This window comes from Jaculus jaculus, chromosome 5 (assembly GCF_020740685.1).
Source record: "Jaculus jaculus isolate mJacJac1 chromosome 5, mJacJac1.mat.Y.cur, whole genome shotgun sequence".
Classification (NCBI taxonomy): domain Eukaryota; kingdom Metazoa; phylum Chordata; class Mammalia; order Rodentia; family Dipodidae; genus Jaculus; species Jaculus jaculus.
This window is the reverse complement of record NC_059106.1, coordinates 78,725,373-78,742,801: the sequence shown is the minus strand read 5'-3', so window position 1 is coordinate 78,742,801 and position 17,429 is coordinate 78,725,373. Positions and strand designations below refer to the sequence as shown.

The 17,429-nt window shown below is 38.9% G+C and overlaps 1 protein-coding gene and 1 pseudogene across 7 annotated transcripts in view; both read right to left on the bottom strand.

Annotated features, from left to right (window-relative positions):
• Scmh1 (Scm polycomb group protein homolog 1) overlaps positions 1-17,429 on the bottom strand; it is a 224,630-nt gene that overhangs the window by 171,194 nt on the left and 36,007 nt on the right. For 6 of the 7 annotated variants that reach the window (XM_045149870.1, XM_045149869.1, XM_045149867.1 and 3 more), the window contains one exon: positions 1,963-2,091. The exons of the other annotated variant lie outside the window; for it this stretch is intronic. Coding sequence is in view for 4 of the 6 variants with exons in the window: in XM_045149869.1 (XP_045005804.1) it covers positions 1,963-1,981 (19 nt within the window). In the remaining 2 variants the exon portion in view is untranslated. The remainder of the gene's footprint in view (positions 1-1,962; positions 2,092-17,429) is intronic. 7 annotated transcript variants of the gene reach the window in all.
• Positions 15,583-16,445, bottom strand: LOC123460766 (annotated as a pseudogene).

Here is a 17,429-nt window from a genome sequence, read left to right as displayed (position 1 = left end):
TACAATAACAAAGAAGAAGCCAGCAAGCAGCAAAAAGTAAAGGTAAGAAGTGGAATAGAGAAGGTACTAATACAAGGACCTACTACGGCTGGGGACATAGCTCAGTGGTTAAACACACATGCTTGCAAAGCCTATGGCATGGTTCAATTTACAAGTATGTTAAGCCAGATGCACAAAGTGGCACAAGAATCTGGAGTTTGTTTGCAGTGGCAAGAGGCCCTGGCATGCCATCTATCCATTCTCTCTTTCTTTACAAATAAATAAATAAAAATATTTTTAAAATATTTTTTTATTTGTTTGTTTGAGAGAGAAAGAGAGAAAGACGGGGGGAGCGGGGGAAAAATCGGTGCACCAGGACCTCCAGCCACTGCAAACAAACTCCAGACACAGGTGCCACCTTGGACATCTGGCTGATGTGGGTCCTATAGAATTGAACTGAGGTCTTTTGGCTTTGCAGGCAAGCGCCTTAACTGCTAAGCTATCTCTCCAGCCCAATAAGAATATTTTTAAAAGTAAAAATAAAGGCTTATTTTTTTTTAATGTGCCTTGGTTGTTCAACCTCCTAAGTAGTTTAAAGAATCCTAATAAGTCGGGCATGGTGGAGCACATCTTTAATCACAGCACATGGGAGGTACAGGTAGAAGGATCACCATGAGTTCGAGACCACCCTGAGTGAGACTACATAGTGAAATCCAGGTCAGCCTGGACTAGAGTAAAACCCTACCGAGAAAAAAAAAAAAAAAGGAATCTTACTAATTTCAGATATAGAGATGCAACAACAGGATGTATCAGTTATGTTCACCTGACCAAAAACCAAAAGCAGCTAATGGGAGGAAAGGGTTTATTTTGGCTTACAGTCTTGAGGGGAAGATTCCTGATGTCAAGTAAAGGATGCTAGAACAGACATAACTTCTTGCCACAACAGGTGGCAGAAAGCAGCAAAGAGTGAGCTGAGCTCTGGCAAGGGGGAAGCTAAGCTATAACAACCCAAAGACTGTCCCCCAGAAACATACCTCCTCCAGCAAGGCTCCATCTCCAAAATTGCTACCAGCTGGGGACCAAGCATTTAAAACACAGGACATCTGACTTAAACAACCACATTCTGCTCCTGGCCCCCCTGGATTCACTACCATCTCAAGATGGAAAAATGCATTCAGTCCAACCTTGGTTTTTAACTTTATATATGTATGTATGAATATACATGCCTTCCTTTGGATAAATAGCTGGCAAAAATTTTCTCCTGTAGGTTTCCATAAAACTCAAATTTGACTTTGAGTTTAAACCTTAAAATTTATATATTTCTAACAAATACATCCAGTACTATTTAAAAGTCATCATAAAATGACAAGACCACATAATTTTCAGAAATAGGTTATTTAAATCATACTTAAGAAAGAGAATATAAAATGCCTAGCATGGTGTCACATACAGAGAACAATTTCACTACACTATAAGTTTCCCCCTTTTTTCCATTCTTTTTAAAAAATAAATTTATTTATTTATTTATTTATTTCAGAGAGAGAGAGAGAGAGAGAGACAGAGAGACAGTGACAGATAGAGAATGGTGAGCCAGGGCCTCCATCCTCTGCACATGAACTCCAGATGCATGTGTCACCTTGTGCATCTGGCTTATGTGGGTCATGGGCAATCTAACCTAGGTCCTTTGGCTTTGCCAGCAAGCACCTTAACCACTAAGCAATCTTTCCAGCCCTCTTTTTTCTACTCTTAATGATATTCTCTAATGAGGGAAAACTATTAGAGAAATATTTTTAGATATTTAGAAGCAAAACTTCCAATCTCCTTTCTCAACTTAGAAAATTCATGTTCATGACATTACAGCTTATGAAGAAAAGGAAAAAGGTAACAAGTGGTCTAATTAGTAATAAGGAATTCCCTAAATTTAATCCTTGCTAGGTCTCCTTAATTCCCCTTGCCTCTAGGATGGCATAAATGAATACTTACCACTAGGCTGCATAGTCATGAACTAAAAGCTGGTCAAAGAGTTAAGAGGTTTGGGGTTTATTCCTGGATCCACCAATACCTTGTTCTGACCTCTGACAAGTCAGTTTCTCTGTAAATTAATTTCTCCATCTGTAAAGGAGGGAAGTAGAAAGGAAGTGGGACAGTTATTATCCTGTGCTTAGACCTTTAAGTATTCACGCTGGGATACATTATAGGAAAATGGATACATTTTGAGAAACATTTTTGCCATTATAGTACCTCATAGTTGGGAAGTACTTAATAACAAGTAACATAGGTAAAAATAAGCCTTTATATTCATAGAAATAAATATAGACATTTGCTATATTTGACCCCATGCAATTGAATGTAAATAGTTTTCAATTGATTAGATTAAGGCAGACAATCTAAAAGAAACAAACCCTATTAATACTGGTTATAGGCTAAAATGTCCACCACTCACATGTTCACTATTTGAACATATTTGGACGTAGGAGTTCTAATGAGGTAATTACCATTAAATAAATTCATAAGGGTTTGGTCAAGTGGCTACTGTACTGGACGCCACAGATCTAGAGAATACAAAGATTTTAGTACTTCTGAAAATTCTTATTTACTTATGAGAGAGAGAATGGGCACACCAGGGCCTCTAGCCACTGCAAACAAACTCCAGATGTGTGCACCACCATGTGCATCTGGGTTACGTGGGTTCTGGGAAATTGAACCTGGATCCTTAAGCTTCTCAGGCAAGCACCTTAACCACTAAGCCATCTTTCCATACCTGGAAATTCTTTTTTAACTTTGCTTTGTTTTTTGAGATAGGGTTATATAATGTAGCCTTATCTGACCTTAAACCTGCTATGTAGCCCGGATTGAACTCAGAACTCACAATCCTCCTGCCTCAGCCTCCTAAGTACTGGGATTACAGGTGTGTATCACCATAGCCACATGTATTCCTGGAAATTCTGGAAAGATATGTGGTAGAAATATCAATAAGGGCATGGACACATTCTCTCAAAATGTGATCATATAATCACACTGGCCATTCCTTGACGCAAAGAAAAAGAAAAATAATTCTTTTTTATTTATTTATTTGAAAGAGAAAGAAAGAGGGGGATAGGGAAAGAAAGAGGGAGAAAGGGTGAGAGAATGGGCACGCCAGGGCCCCCTGCCACTGCAAACAAACTCCAGATGCATGCACCGCCTTGTGCATCTGCCTTACATGGGTCCTGGGGAATCAAGCCAAGGTCCTTTGGCTTTGCAGGCAAGTGCCTTAACCACTAATCCATCTCTCCAACCCCAGATTCTTTCTATATTATAAAAAATCAGTTCTAAGTTGTAACTTGGATGTTAATATTCATAATTAACATTATATAACTATTACCATGTGCCAAGTACCATGCTAATTATATCAGTGACACCATATTGTTGACTATTCAGCATTGTAGCATATTATTACCTCTTTTTACACCCAAGGAGACGACAATATTATACTTAGTAGAATAAAACACAAAACAAAATAAGACTATGCTGCCTCCCATCTCTGTGCTATAACACTGTCTCTTAAAAAAACATCCTGACAAAAAGAAGCCCTACAAGCCAGGTGTAGTAGCACATGCCTTCAATTCCAGCACTTGGGAGGCAGAGGTAGGAGGATCACCATGAGTTCGAGGCTACCCTGAGACTATCTAGTGAACTCCAGGTCACCCTGGCTAAAGTGAGACCCTATCTCGAACCCCCTCCAAAAAAAACTGAAGCAATAATGATTATTACCTTGATCTTGAACACTGATTAAGCATAGTTGAGCTGGAGAGACTGCTTAGCAGTTAAAGTGCTTATCTGTGAAGCCTAAGGACCCAGGTTTGATTCTCCAGTACCCACGTAAGCCAGATAAACAAAGTGGGGTATGTGTATGGATTTAATTTGCAGGGGCTGGAGAACATGACACGCCTATTTTCTTTCTCTCCTCTCTCTGTCTGCCTACCTCTCAAATAAACATAACAAAAGATTAAGCATATATATGTATATATATATAAAATCGTCAAGAATAAAAAAATTTAAATTAAAAAAATGGAAATGAGGGCTGGAGAGATGGAGTCACGGTTAAGGCACTTGCTTGCAAAGCCTAATGACCCAGATTCAACTCCCCAGAACCTATGTAAGCCAGATGCACATGGTGATGCATGTGTCTGGAGTTCATGTGTCTGGAGTTCATTTGTAATGGCTAGAGGCTCCGGCACACTCACTGTCTCTCTCTCTAATAAATAAAAATAAAATATAAAAAATTATTTAAAAATTAAAAACTGGGAAGTGAATATGACAAGTAATCACATAGAAAATTTCTGTAAGAATGTTGAAATATGCTCTCTTTTGTTTTTTTATTCTTTTTTCTCGAGGAAGGGTCTCACTCTGGCCCAGGCTGACCTATGTGACTATGTGTCTCAGGTCTCAGGCTGGCCTTGAACTCACAGCGATCCACCTACCTCTGCCTCCCAAGTGCTGGGATTAAAGGCATGAGCCACCACACCCAGCCTCCTTATTTCTGTTTGGAAAAAATACTTGATACGCTACTGGATCATGTTTTAAAAAAATTAGGAACAGTTCAGGATTTTAAATGGTAACATTAGATTATGTGTAGAATGATGTCCATAGTTGTCATGTCTTAAAACATTCATAGAGCTTGGAAAACAAAAGAAACAGCAGAATTTCATGCACATACAAATAGAGTGAGATAGGGAAGGAAGAGGTGAAAGGGAATAAGGAGGGAGGGTTTTTCCCTAGGAATGAAAATGAAAAACAAAAAGGAAACATCAAATATACTTATAAAAACCCACTATGAAAAGACAGAAATCTTTCAGTTTTAGATCAGCCACATTCCTGCACCTGTGCACTGAGCTCAAAAATGTAAGAACTGGAAATAACCCCTGCTCACTGCGGGCATAGAGGGTAAGCTACATGGTGGCAGAAGACAGAGGGGGGGAGGTCTGGGATGCACCACTGGTCACCACCCCCATTAGCAAGTATTCCTGGCACCTTTGGCTGATTCTTTGCCGCTAGACCCTGCCTCTTCATGTATGTTTCCCTCATTCAGAAATAAGTGTGATGAGATGCAAATATTCCTCTGGGATGATATGACAGAAAGGGGAGAGAAAGAAAGCTAGGCAATCCCCTTCTTACAGAAAGCAATAAATCCTGATTCCTCAAATAGCAGATGCAAACAAAGAAGAGCTAGCAGCTCTCCTCTTGGTAGCTGTCCCTCTCACCTCCACTGCTTTGTAGCAACGTATCTCTGTGTATACACACAACGAGAAGAAGCCCAGAGAATGACAGTGACTGAGAGACCATAACCAGACTTCAAGTACATGCAATGTTTCCTCTGTTCAAAGGCTTGTGTAGGTGCAAGCTACAGTGCAGGCAAAGCTGATGCTTTAGAACATATCTGTATCGTGCTGTCTGAACAGAGGCTAGTGGTTCCAACAGGGCCACATCATACTGCAAGGAAGACATATGTGGAACCTTCTCATGAAATAAATATTGTATCATTATCACGTTGGTTAATATTTGGTGATTTGTTTGTTTGGGATGTAGTCATGCTGTGCAATCCAGTCTAGCCTCAAATTTGCAATCCTCTCAAGTAGATGCATTTTAGAGTGCCACCAGGCTCAGGTCTAAATACAATTTGGAATAAAGGAGATGACTGACAGTCTGTGATGCTTTATGTTTTAATCTAGGTCCTATACTCTGAAAAAGATACAGGCACACAATCTCATTCCAGTGAAAGCAATAAGAAGGCAATTTTAAACTGCCGCTTAAGATGGTGGTATAGGAACCAAGCCAAAGTAGCTTAGAGGTGAAAAAGCCAAAAAAGAAAAAAAAAGTCTGCAAAATACACTCTCCTACTAAAAAGTGAGGCGTATAAGAAATTATCAACTGCAGCAGGGAAGTAGGAGAGATCCAGAGCTTCTAGAGCCCACACGGGCAGGCAGAAGCAACTCCAGCAGTGGGGACACCAGGTCCACGGGGCCACAGCTGCAAGGCTTGGCCTGAGCTACAGGAAATGCCAGGTGAGGGGATTCTCCACTCACACTGGAACTCTTCGCAAACTCAAGAAACATGAAGAGGGGACAGCAGGAGGAGCAGCTCTTGAGGAAGACGATCACCGATCACCGGGAGGACCAGCGGGAAAACGTCAGCCAACATCCACAACCTCCCCTCCCCGAGCACCAGCACAAGCGCCAGCAAGCACCAGAGACCAGGAGAAGGGAGATCACAGCACCCAGCAACAGACCAGCGATCCAACAGCCTACTTGAGCCCACAGTGCACCAAAGAGGGACCCAAGCAGGAGTACAACATAACTGAGACCAAAATCACCCCAAAAGGTAAATGGGATTATACCAGGTCAGTACCTGCCAAATAAGCCCGGTATATAGGCCTGAACCGGAAGTACTAATTGCACCTTCCATATCAGGATAAATTATATGTTAAATCTGATAGATGGTCAGATTTCCATTCTTAAATAAGCTATATTTTGCACTTGTCATTTTTTGCTTCCTGATTTATAGTGCCTTTGTTTCCTCTTCTGTTGCTCATTAAGGAAGGATCTCACTTGGGCACAAGCTGACTTGGAACCCTCAACAGACCAGAAATCTTAATCTCCTAATTGACAGGATTAAGGGTGTGGGGCAACACATATCCCAAGGGACTGTGACTTTGTGAGAAGATCTGGTTGTCATAATATCTACTCTTACATAAATATTCTGTGCTGTTTTTCATTAAATGTACACATTGTTTAGTTAAATTTTAGAATCTGCCTGTATTTTATTCCACCCAGACTACTTGAATACTCTCACAACCAGCAAACACAACATTTAGGGTCCCTTGTGTAGATACTCTGATAGCTTTAAGAGCCACATCTACCATGTTAAGCTTCTACCCTGAAGATATAGAACATCAGATCAATACATTTAATAATACTACAGCTAACTAGAAAACCCAAGCATTAAATTACTCCAAGATGCAAAAATATATACATTATAATACAAGAAACACCAAAAATCAAGACAATTTTTATATTATATTATATTATATTATATTATATTATATTATATTATATTATATTATATTACATTATATTATATATTACCTCCACCAAAAAGTATTAATGCATCAGAAATGATGTCCAGTGAGAATGATTTAAAGGAAATGCCTGAGAAAGATTTCAAAAGAATGATTATAAATATGCTCAAAGAAGTCAAACAGGAAATCAAAGGAATCAAAGACACAGGAAACCAATTTAATGAAATGAAGAGATCAATACAAGACATAAATAAGGAAATAGAAATAATAAAGAAAAACCAATCAGGATTACTAGCAATGAAGAACACAGTCAATAAAATAAAAAACTCTGTACAAAATCTCACCAGTAGAATGGATGAAGGAGAGGGCAAAATATCTAAACTAGAAGACCAGGTGGCAGATGTAATACAGTCTAACAAAGAGAAAGACAAACTAATAGGAAAGTATGAATCAGAATTTCAGGATATTCAGGACACTATGGAAAGATCAAGCATAAGAATTCAGGGAATAGTAGAAAGAGAAGAATTTTACTCTAAAGGCATAGGAAGTATTTTCAACAAAATCAGAAGAAAACTTTCCCCAAATTGGGAGATGCCAATGCAGATACAGGATTCCTTTAGAAAACCAAACAGACAAAACCTGGAAAGAACCTCTCCTCTCCAAATTATAATTAAACTACTAAACATACAAACAAACAAACAAACAAAAAAATACATTGAAAGCAGTTAGAGGGGAAAATCAAGTTACCTACAAAGGCAAGCCCATCAGAATCATAGCAGATTACTCAACACAACTTTAAAAGCCAGAAGGGCTTGGAGTGATGTATTCCAAGTTCTGAAAGAACAACTGTCAACCAAGGTTAGTTACTTTACCCTGCAAAGCTATCAATTCAAATAGACAGAGAAATAAGGACATTCCACAACAAAAGCAGGCTAAAGGAATATTTGAAGACAAAACCAGCTCTACAGAGAATACTTGAAAGAATCCTCAATGATGAAGAGAAAGAAAAGCACACATATAAGGAACCTGGAAAAAACAAACCATACTCAAATACTAGTTAATATAAGAAAGCAAAGGGAAAAACAGAAGAACTACAAAAAATAGCAAAAACTAAATACAAAGCTTTCAATAATATCTCTTCATATCAATGGCCTCAATGCCCCAACCAAAAGACACAGGTTTGTAGACTGGGTTAAAAAGCAGGATCCTTCAATTTGTTGCCTCCAAGAAACTGACCTTTCTACAAAGGATGGACACTATCTTAGGGTGAAAGGTTGCAAAACAGTGTTTCAAGCAAATGGGCCTAGAAAACACACAGGGGTCACTATACTAATATCTGACAGGGTAGACATCAGACCAACATTAGTTAGGAAAGACAAGGAAGGTCACCTTATATTGAATAAAGGAACTCTCCAACAGGAGGATATTGTAATCCTAAACATATATGCACATAATATGGGGTCTCCCAACTTCATCAAATAACCACTAATAGAACTAAGGTCACAGATAACACCTGGCACAGTTGTAGAGGGTGACTTCAACACCTCACTCTTGTCAATTGACAGGTCATCCTAGCAAAAAATAAAGAGAGAGGTATCTGGATTAAATGAGGTCACAGAAGAAATGGAACTAACAGATATATATAGGATATTTCATCCACATGCTGCAGAATACACATGCTTTTCAGCAGCACATGGAGCATTCTCTAAAATAAACCATATTTTAGGACACAAAGAAAATCTTAACAAATACAGGAAAACTGAAAAAATTATTTGCATTGTATCTGACCACAATAGAATCAAACTATAAATCAATAGCAAGAAAAGCTATAGAGCATACACAAAATCACAGAAACTAAACCATACACTACTAAATGATGAATGTGTCAATGAAGAAACCAAGAAGGAAATCAAAAAATTCATAGAGTTAAATGATAATGAGAATACAATATACAAAAACCTTTGGGACACAATGAAGGCAGTCCTAAGAGGGATATTTTTAGCTTTAAGTACCTATATTAAGAAACTAGAAAGGTCTCAAGTAAACAACCTAATTCTTCACCTTAAAGATTTGGAAAAGAAAGAACAAGGCAAACTGAAATACAGTAGACAGGAAGAAATAAAAAAGATTAGGGCAGAAATCAATGAAATAGAAACCAAAAAAAAAAAAAAAAAAAAAATCCAAAGAATCAATGAAACAAAAATTGGTTCTTTGAAAGGATGAACAAGGTTGATAAACCCCTAGCAAATCTGACTAAAAGAAAAAGAGACAATAATTCATAAAATTAGAGATGAAAAAGGTAGCTTCACAATAGATATCAGAGAAATAAAAAAAAAATCATAGGGACATACAGTAAGAACATATCCTCTACAAAGTTTGAAAATCTGAAAGAAATGGATGACTTCCTTGATTTATATGACCTACCTAAATTAAATCAAGATGAGATTAATCACTTAAATAGAACTATAACAAGTATGGAGATCCAAGCAGTTTTCAAAAATCTCCCAATTAAAAAAAGTCTAGGCCCAGATGGATTCACTAGTGAATTTTGCCAGACCTTCAGGGAAGAATGAACACCAAAGTTTGTTAAGCTTTTCTATAAAATGGAAAAAGAAAGAATCCTACCAAACTCCTTCTATGAAGCCAGAAACCTGATACCAAAACCAAGCAAAGATAGAACAAAAAAAGAAAATTATAGACCATTCTCCTTCATGAACATAGATGCAAAAATTCTCAACAAAATATTGGCAAACAGAATACAAGAATATATCAGAAAGATCATTCACCCTGACCCAGTAGGCTTGATCCCAGAGATGTAGGGAAAGTTCAACATACCCAAATTGATAAATTTAACACACTATATAAATGGAGTGAAGGGCAAAAATCACATGATCATCTCATTAGATGCAGAGAAAGCATTTGACAAAAATTCAACATCCCTTCATGATAAAAGTCCTACAGAGACTGGGAACAGAAGGAACATATCTCAACATAATAAAGGCTAGTCATGACAAGCCCACAGCCAACATATTACTAAATGGGGAAAAACTTGAAGCTTTTTCACTAAAACCAGGAACAAGACAAGGGTGTCCACTGTCCCCACTTTTATTTAATATAGTACTGGAAATCTTAGCCATAGCAATAAGGCAAGACACATACATAAAAGGGATACAAACTGGAAAGTAAGAGGTCAAGTTATCATTATTTGCAGATGACATGCGTCTATACATAAAGGACCCTAAAGACGCTACCAGTAAATTGTTAGGGCTGATAAACACCTATAGCTGTGTAGCAGGATACAAAATAAACACACAAAAATCAGTAGCTTTTCTATATAATAACAACAAACATGTGGAGATGAAATCAGGGAATGTCTCTCATTCACAATTGCCTCAAAAAATAATAATAAAGGACCTAGGAATAAACCTAAGCAAGGGAGTAAAGGATCTCTACAATGAAAACTTTTAAATGCTCAAGTGAGAAATTGCAGAAGGCATTAGGAAATGGAAAGACATCCCTTGTTCTTGGATCAGAAGAATCAATACTGTGAAACTGTCATTCTTACCAAAAGCAATCTACACATTTAATGCAATCCTCATCAAAAGTCCAAAGGCATTCTTCACAGAAATAGAAAAAAAAAATCCAAAAATTCATTTGGAAGTATAAAAAATCTTGAATATCTAAAACAATTTTGAGCAACAAAAGTAAGGCTGGTGGTATCACCATAACTAATTTTAACTTGTACTATAGAGCCATAGTAACAAAAACAGCATGGTACTGGCACAAAAACAGACATGTAGATCAATGGAACAAAATAGAGGACCCAGATGTAAGTCTGGGCAGCTATAGCCACCTGACATTCGATAAAAATGCCAAAAATACTAATTGGAGAAAAGATAGCCTTTTCGGCAAATGGTTCTGGGAAAACTAGATATGTATCTGTAGTAGGATTGCAACAGATCCTTCTCTCTCGCCATGCACAAGAATTAAGTCCAAATGGATTACAGACCTTAATATCAAAGCTGAAACTCTGAAACTGCTAAAGGAAAAAGTAGGGGAAACCCTTCAACATATTGGCCTTGGTAAGGATGTTCTAAGCATAACCCCAATTGCTCAGGCAATAAAACCACAGATTAGCCACTGAGACCTCATGAAATTACAAAGATTTTGTACGACAAAGGACACTGAGAATAAAGCAAAGAGGCAACCTATAGAATGGGAAAAAATCTTTGCCAGCTATGCCTTTGATAGAGGATTAATATCTAGGATATACAAAGATCTCAAAAATTAAATAATATGAAATCAAACAACCCAATTAAAAATGGGCTCTGGAACTAAATGGAGAGTTCTCAAAAGAAATACAGATGGCATATAAACATCTAAAAAAAATGTTCTACATCCCTAGTCATCAGGGAAATGCAGTTTAAAACAACATTGAGATTCCATCTCACTCCTGTCAGATTGGCTACGAACATGAAAACAAATGAACGTAACTGCTGGTGAGGATGTGGAAAAAGAGGAACCCTTCTACACTGTTGGTGGGAAGGCAAACTGGTCCAGCCATTGTGGAAATCAAAGTGGAGGTTACTAAGACAGCTAAAAATAGATCTACCATATGACCCAGCTATAACACTTCTAGGCATATATCCTAAGGACTCATCTCACTACCTTAGAGATAAATTGCTCAACCATGTTTATAGCTGCTCAGTTCAGAATAGCTGGGAAATGGAACCAGCCTATAAGTCCCTCAACTGATGAGTGGATAATGAAGATATGGCACTTTTCCACAATGGAGTTCTACTCAGTGGTAAAGAAAAATGAAGTTATGAAAATTGCAGGAAAATGGATGGATCTGGAAAGGATTATACCAAGCGAGGTAACCCAGGCCCAGAAAGCCAAACATCTCATGTTCTCTCTCATATATAGAGCCTAGCTATATATGATTGGACTCACGTAGGAAGAAATTTCAGTAGCAGAAGCCAGTAAGCTAGAAAGGAGATATAAAGGGAACAGAAAGGAAGGGAGAGGGGGGTAATTAATAGTATGGTATTGTATATATGTAAATAGAAGAATAGATTAATGAGGGTAAAAAAGGCCTAAGTGAGGGCTGGAGAGATGGCTTAGCGGTTAAGTGCTTGCCTGTGAAGCCTAAGGATCCCAGTTTGAGGCTTGATTCTCCAGGACCCACGTTAGCCAAATGCACGCATCTGGAGTTCATTTGAAGTGGCTGGAGGCCCTGGTGTGCCCATACTCTCTCTCTCTCTCTGCCTCTATCTCTCTCTCTTTGTCCATTGCTTTCAAATAAATAAAAATAAACAAAAAAAATTAAAGAAAAGGCGTAAGTGAGGTCAGGGGAAGAGAATGAGTAAAGGAAAGGTGGAGAGACAGCTAATCAAAATTTAAGAGGATATAAATAATTCATACGGAAACCTACTTTATTGGACAATGGAACACTCAGGAGCCATAGACTGTTACTTGACAATTTTCTGTGCTAGGGATGGGATACCTTCTAGTGAGTTGTTGGCCAGGGAGGTTCTTTATGGCCCCCAAAACATTACAGGCTACTGCCAAGGCCTTTGGTTTCCCACCAGGAACAGATGGTAAGACCCTATTGCTGAAGACTCCACTTACTTGGGCTACAAAGTCACTGAGAAATTCTGCTGGAACTGAGCTGATGACCTCCTCCATGTAGACCAGCTGACAGAAAGCTGAAAGAGGCCATTCTGCAGGCAGTTCAATGGGAGAGAGAGAAATCACCAGTGAAGATACTCAACAGTGGACACTGCAAGCCTTACATTTGGCCAGCCAGGCCAAATGAGCCAACAGGTCCAATAGTGGCACATCTGTCATAGTGGAAATCAACTGCCCTCTAATTGGACTGGAGGCCTGCTCCATGGAAGGGAATACATCCCTGACACTGAAAGCCTCCCTCAGGGGTAGCCATGAGCCCTAGGGGTGTAACATCTGCTACTGTCTGGCTAAATGTATATATTATGCTCATCAAACTGCCCAGTAAGCACTTCTCTTAATGTTCATACCCATATATTAATTCTACTCTCACTCTTTGTTAGAGAAGCTTCTATTTTCAGATGGCAGTGACCTTGGGATGACTCAGAAGGCACCACAATGCTGGAAAGAAGTGACAGTGGAGTGCTCAACACTGCAATATCTCTATCACACCTTCCAAGGCTCAGGGTCCATTGTGGAAGAGGTGGTGGAAAGAATGTAAGAGCCAAAGGGTAGGACTCCTTACAACATGCTCCTCCAGATATAAAATGGCCTGGATATCCATGACCTCACAGTGCCTGACACTACCTACAGAAGACCATCATAATAGGAGGAAAAGATGATGACATCAAAATAAAAGAGAGACTGGGCTAGAGAGATGGCTTAGCAGTTAGGTGCTTGCCTATGAAGCCTAAAGATCCCAGTTTGAGGTTCGATTCCCCAGGTCCCATGTTAGCCAGATGCACAAGGGGGCACATGCATCTGGAGTTCATTTGCAGTGGCTGGAGGCCCTGGTGTGCCCATTCTCTCTTTCTCTTTCTATCTGCGTCTTTCTCTCTCTGTCTGCTGCTCTCAAATAAATAAATAAAAATAAACAAAAAAATAAAAATAAAAGAGAGACTGATTGAGAGGGAAAGGGATATGATGGAGAGTGGAGATTCAAAGGAGAAAGTGAGTGGGGGGAGGGCATTACCATGGGATATTGTTTACAATCATGGAAGTTGTTAATAAAAAATGAAATAATTAAAAAAAAGAATGCAAGTTTAAGAAACTGAAGAGGTTTAACCAGGAGAAAACTCAGGGGAAACACACAACCTGTTTGTAAATATCTGGTGACCTCTTATGTGGAGGAGTGATGAAATCTGCTCTTTTTTTTTAACAGGCAAAAATTGTCACTTTAATGAGTTATATAATGTGATCAAATTCATAAACTTGAGTAAAGAAGTCTTTGAATTTTTTTTTTTTTTTTTTTTTTTGGTTTTTCGAGGTAGGGTCTCACTCTAGCCCAGGCTGACCTGGAATTCACTATGGTGTCTCAGGGTGGACTCAAACTCATGGCGATCCTCCTACCTCTGCCTCCCAAATGCTGGGATTAAAGGCGTGTGCCACCACGCCCGGCATGAATTTTTTATAAATACAGGACTGCTCAACTCGTTTTGAGTTCTCTAATGTTGGCTGAAGGGTGCCATCTGGTATGTGTTATGCATCCATAGTATTTTCACCTTTATGTTTACTCTGATACACAGTGGGATATGAATTAAGGAAACTGCCACATTCATTAGTTTACTACAAATTCTTCCTGTATAAGCACTGTAATGAATAGTGAGGTATGTTTGTGTAAAGAAATCCTTCATGGACTCATTACATTAATATGACTGCTAACATCTATGAACTCTGATGCATGGAGAGATGAGACTTCTGGCAGAAAGCTGTTTCACATAAATTATATTCATATGTTTTTGCACCTGTGTGAATTTTCTAATGTTTATTAATATCTGGTTTGGCAGGGGAAAGTTTCCCATATTCATATGCCTTCTACCCTGTATAAATTCACTGACACCTACTAAGATCTTATTTGGAAAGGAAAGGTTCTCCATGTTTATCACATTCATATGGCTGCTCACCCATATTACTATCCTGGTAGATAGGGAATATTTTTCCATATTCATCACATGCATATGGCATCTCACCTACTAAGAATTCTGGTGCATAGTAAGCTCTGACTTAGAGTTAAGAACTTTCCAATATTCATTACTTTCATGTGGCCTTTTACTTATATGTGTTCTCTGGTGCATAGTAAGCTGTGCCTTAGAGATGTAAGCTTTCCCACACTCATTACATTTATATGGCTTCTCAACTGTATGAATTTTCTGGTGGATGGTAAAACATGACTTGGAGATGAAAGCTTTTCCACATTCATTACATTTATATGGCTTCTCCCCTGTATGACTTCTCTGATGTCTACTAAGACTTGATTTGGCAAGGAAAGGTTTTCACATTCATTACATTCATAAGGCTTCTCCCCTGTATGAGTTCTCTGGTGCTCAGTGAGTTTTGATGTGGAGACAAAAGATTTCCCAGGGCTAGAGAGATGGCTTAGCGGTTAAACGCTTGCCTGTGAAGCCTAAGGACCCCGGTTCGAGGCTCAGTTCCCCAGGTCCCACGTTAGCCAGATGCACAAGGGGGCGCACGCGTCTGGAGTTCGTTTGCAGAGGCTGGAAGCCCTGGCGCGCCCATTCTCTCTCTCTCCCTCTATCTGTCCTTCTCTCTGTGTCTGTCACTCTCAAATAAATAAATAAATAAATAAATAAGTAAGTAAATAAATAAATAAATAAAAGATTTCCCACATCATTACATTCATAGGGCCTATCTCTTGAATGAGTTCTCTGGTGCATGGTGAACTGTGGCTTAGACATGAAACCTTTCCCAACTTCATTACATTCATGTGGCCTCTCACCAGTGTGATTTCTCTGGTGCATAGTGTGCTGTTGCTTAGAGATGAAAGCTTTCCAACATTCATTACATTCATATGGCTTCTCCCCTGTGTGAGTTCTCTGATGTATAGCGACCTGTGCCTTATACATAAAACCTTTCCCACACTCATTACATTCATATGGTTTCTCACCTGTATGAATTCTTTGGTGCCTATTGAGTTTTGATATGGAGATGAAAGCTTTCCCACATTGATTACATGCATATGGCCTTTTCCCTGTATGAGTTCTCTGATGTGAAAAGGAAAAGTTTACCACATTCATTACATTCATAAGGCTTCTCCCCTGTATGAATTTTCTGGTATACAGTGAGTTTTGATGTGTAGTTGAAAGCTTTCCCACATTCATAAGGCTTCTCTCCTGTATGAATTCTCTGGTGTACAGTGAGTTTTGATATGGAGAGGAAAGCTTTTCCACAATAACTACATTCATATGGCTTCTCCCTTCTCCCTTGAATGAATTCTCTGGTACACAGTGAGTTTTGACTTGGAGATGAAAGCTTTCCCACATTCATTACATATATATGGCCTCTCTCCTGTGTGATTTCTCTGGTGCAAAGTGAGCTGTGGCTTAGAGATGAAATCTTTCCCACATTCACATGGCCTCTCACCTGTATGAGCTCTCTGGTGCATAGTGAACTGTGGCTTAATAATGAAAGTTTTCCCACATTCATTACATTTGTATGGCCTCTCCCCTATGTGAGTTCTCTGGTGCATAGTGAGCTGTTGCTTAGAGATGAAAGCTTTGTCACATTTATTACCTTCATATGGCCTCTCACCTGTATGAGTTCTCTGATGCATAGTGAGCAGTGACTTGGAGATGAAAGCTTTCTCACATTCATTATATTCATAGGGCTTCTCACCTGTATGAGTTCTTTGGTGCCTAGTGAGTTTTGACATAGAGATGAAAGCTTTCCCAAATTCATTATATTCATAGGGCTTCTCACCTGTATGAGTTCTTTGATGCCTAGTGAGTTTTGACATAGAGATGAAAGCTTTCCCAAATTCATTATATTCATAGGGCTTCTCACCTGTATGAGTTCTTTGATGCCTAGTGAGTTTTGACATAGAGATGAAAGCTTTCCCAAATTCATTACATTCAAAAGGCTTCTTTCCTGTATGAGTTCTTTGATGTTTTCTAAGATCTGATATTACTGAGAAAGGTTTTCCACATTCATTACATATGTATGAATTATGACTTGTGTGGGTTCTTTGATGCTCATTAAGGTCTGACGTGGCAAAGAAAGATTTCCCACATTCATTACATATATGTGGTTTCTGGCTTGTACGAGGTTTCTGATGCATGGTGAGTTTTGACATGTTGTAGAAATCATTCACACATTCATCAAATTCTTATGGCCTCTCAGCATTCTGGCATTGTTGACTTTTTAATTCTGAAAGATTCTTAATTGATTTTTCTGCTACACTGTATGTTATAACTTGAAGAAAGAATCTGGTTTTGCGCTACACTTCCCCAAGGACAGCAGGCTATTGTAGTTCTCTAGCATCACATTCCTGTAGAGGTTTTGCTGATCAACATCCAGGTCCTGCCACTCTTCCCAGGTGAACTCCACAACTATGTCTTCAAATTATACCAACTCCTTATTCAAGAAAAAACTGATAGATCCTTCTTTTTTGCCCCATCTCACTCTACTCTGGCTACCTGAATGAGCAGTGGCGGAAGCTTCCTCTCTCCTCTTCCTAATTATCCCATGTCTAGATCCTAGGTATAGTATCCTCTCTTGATCCACTATAGCAAAGTTTCACAGAATATTCATGTCCAGCGTCCCCAACGTCCAGTGGCTCTGTCCGCTCTCCCCCCGCTGCATGGTGGCACGGGCCACAGAGTCGGGGACTGAAGTGCCCAAACTCCAGGAAGGAAATAGTCCCAGTGAG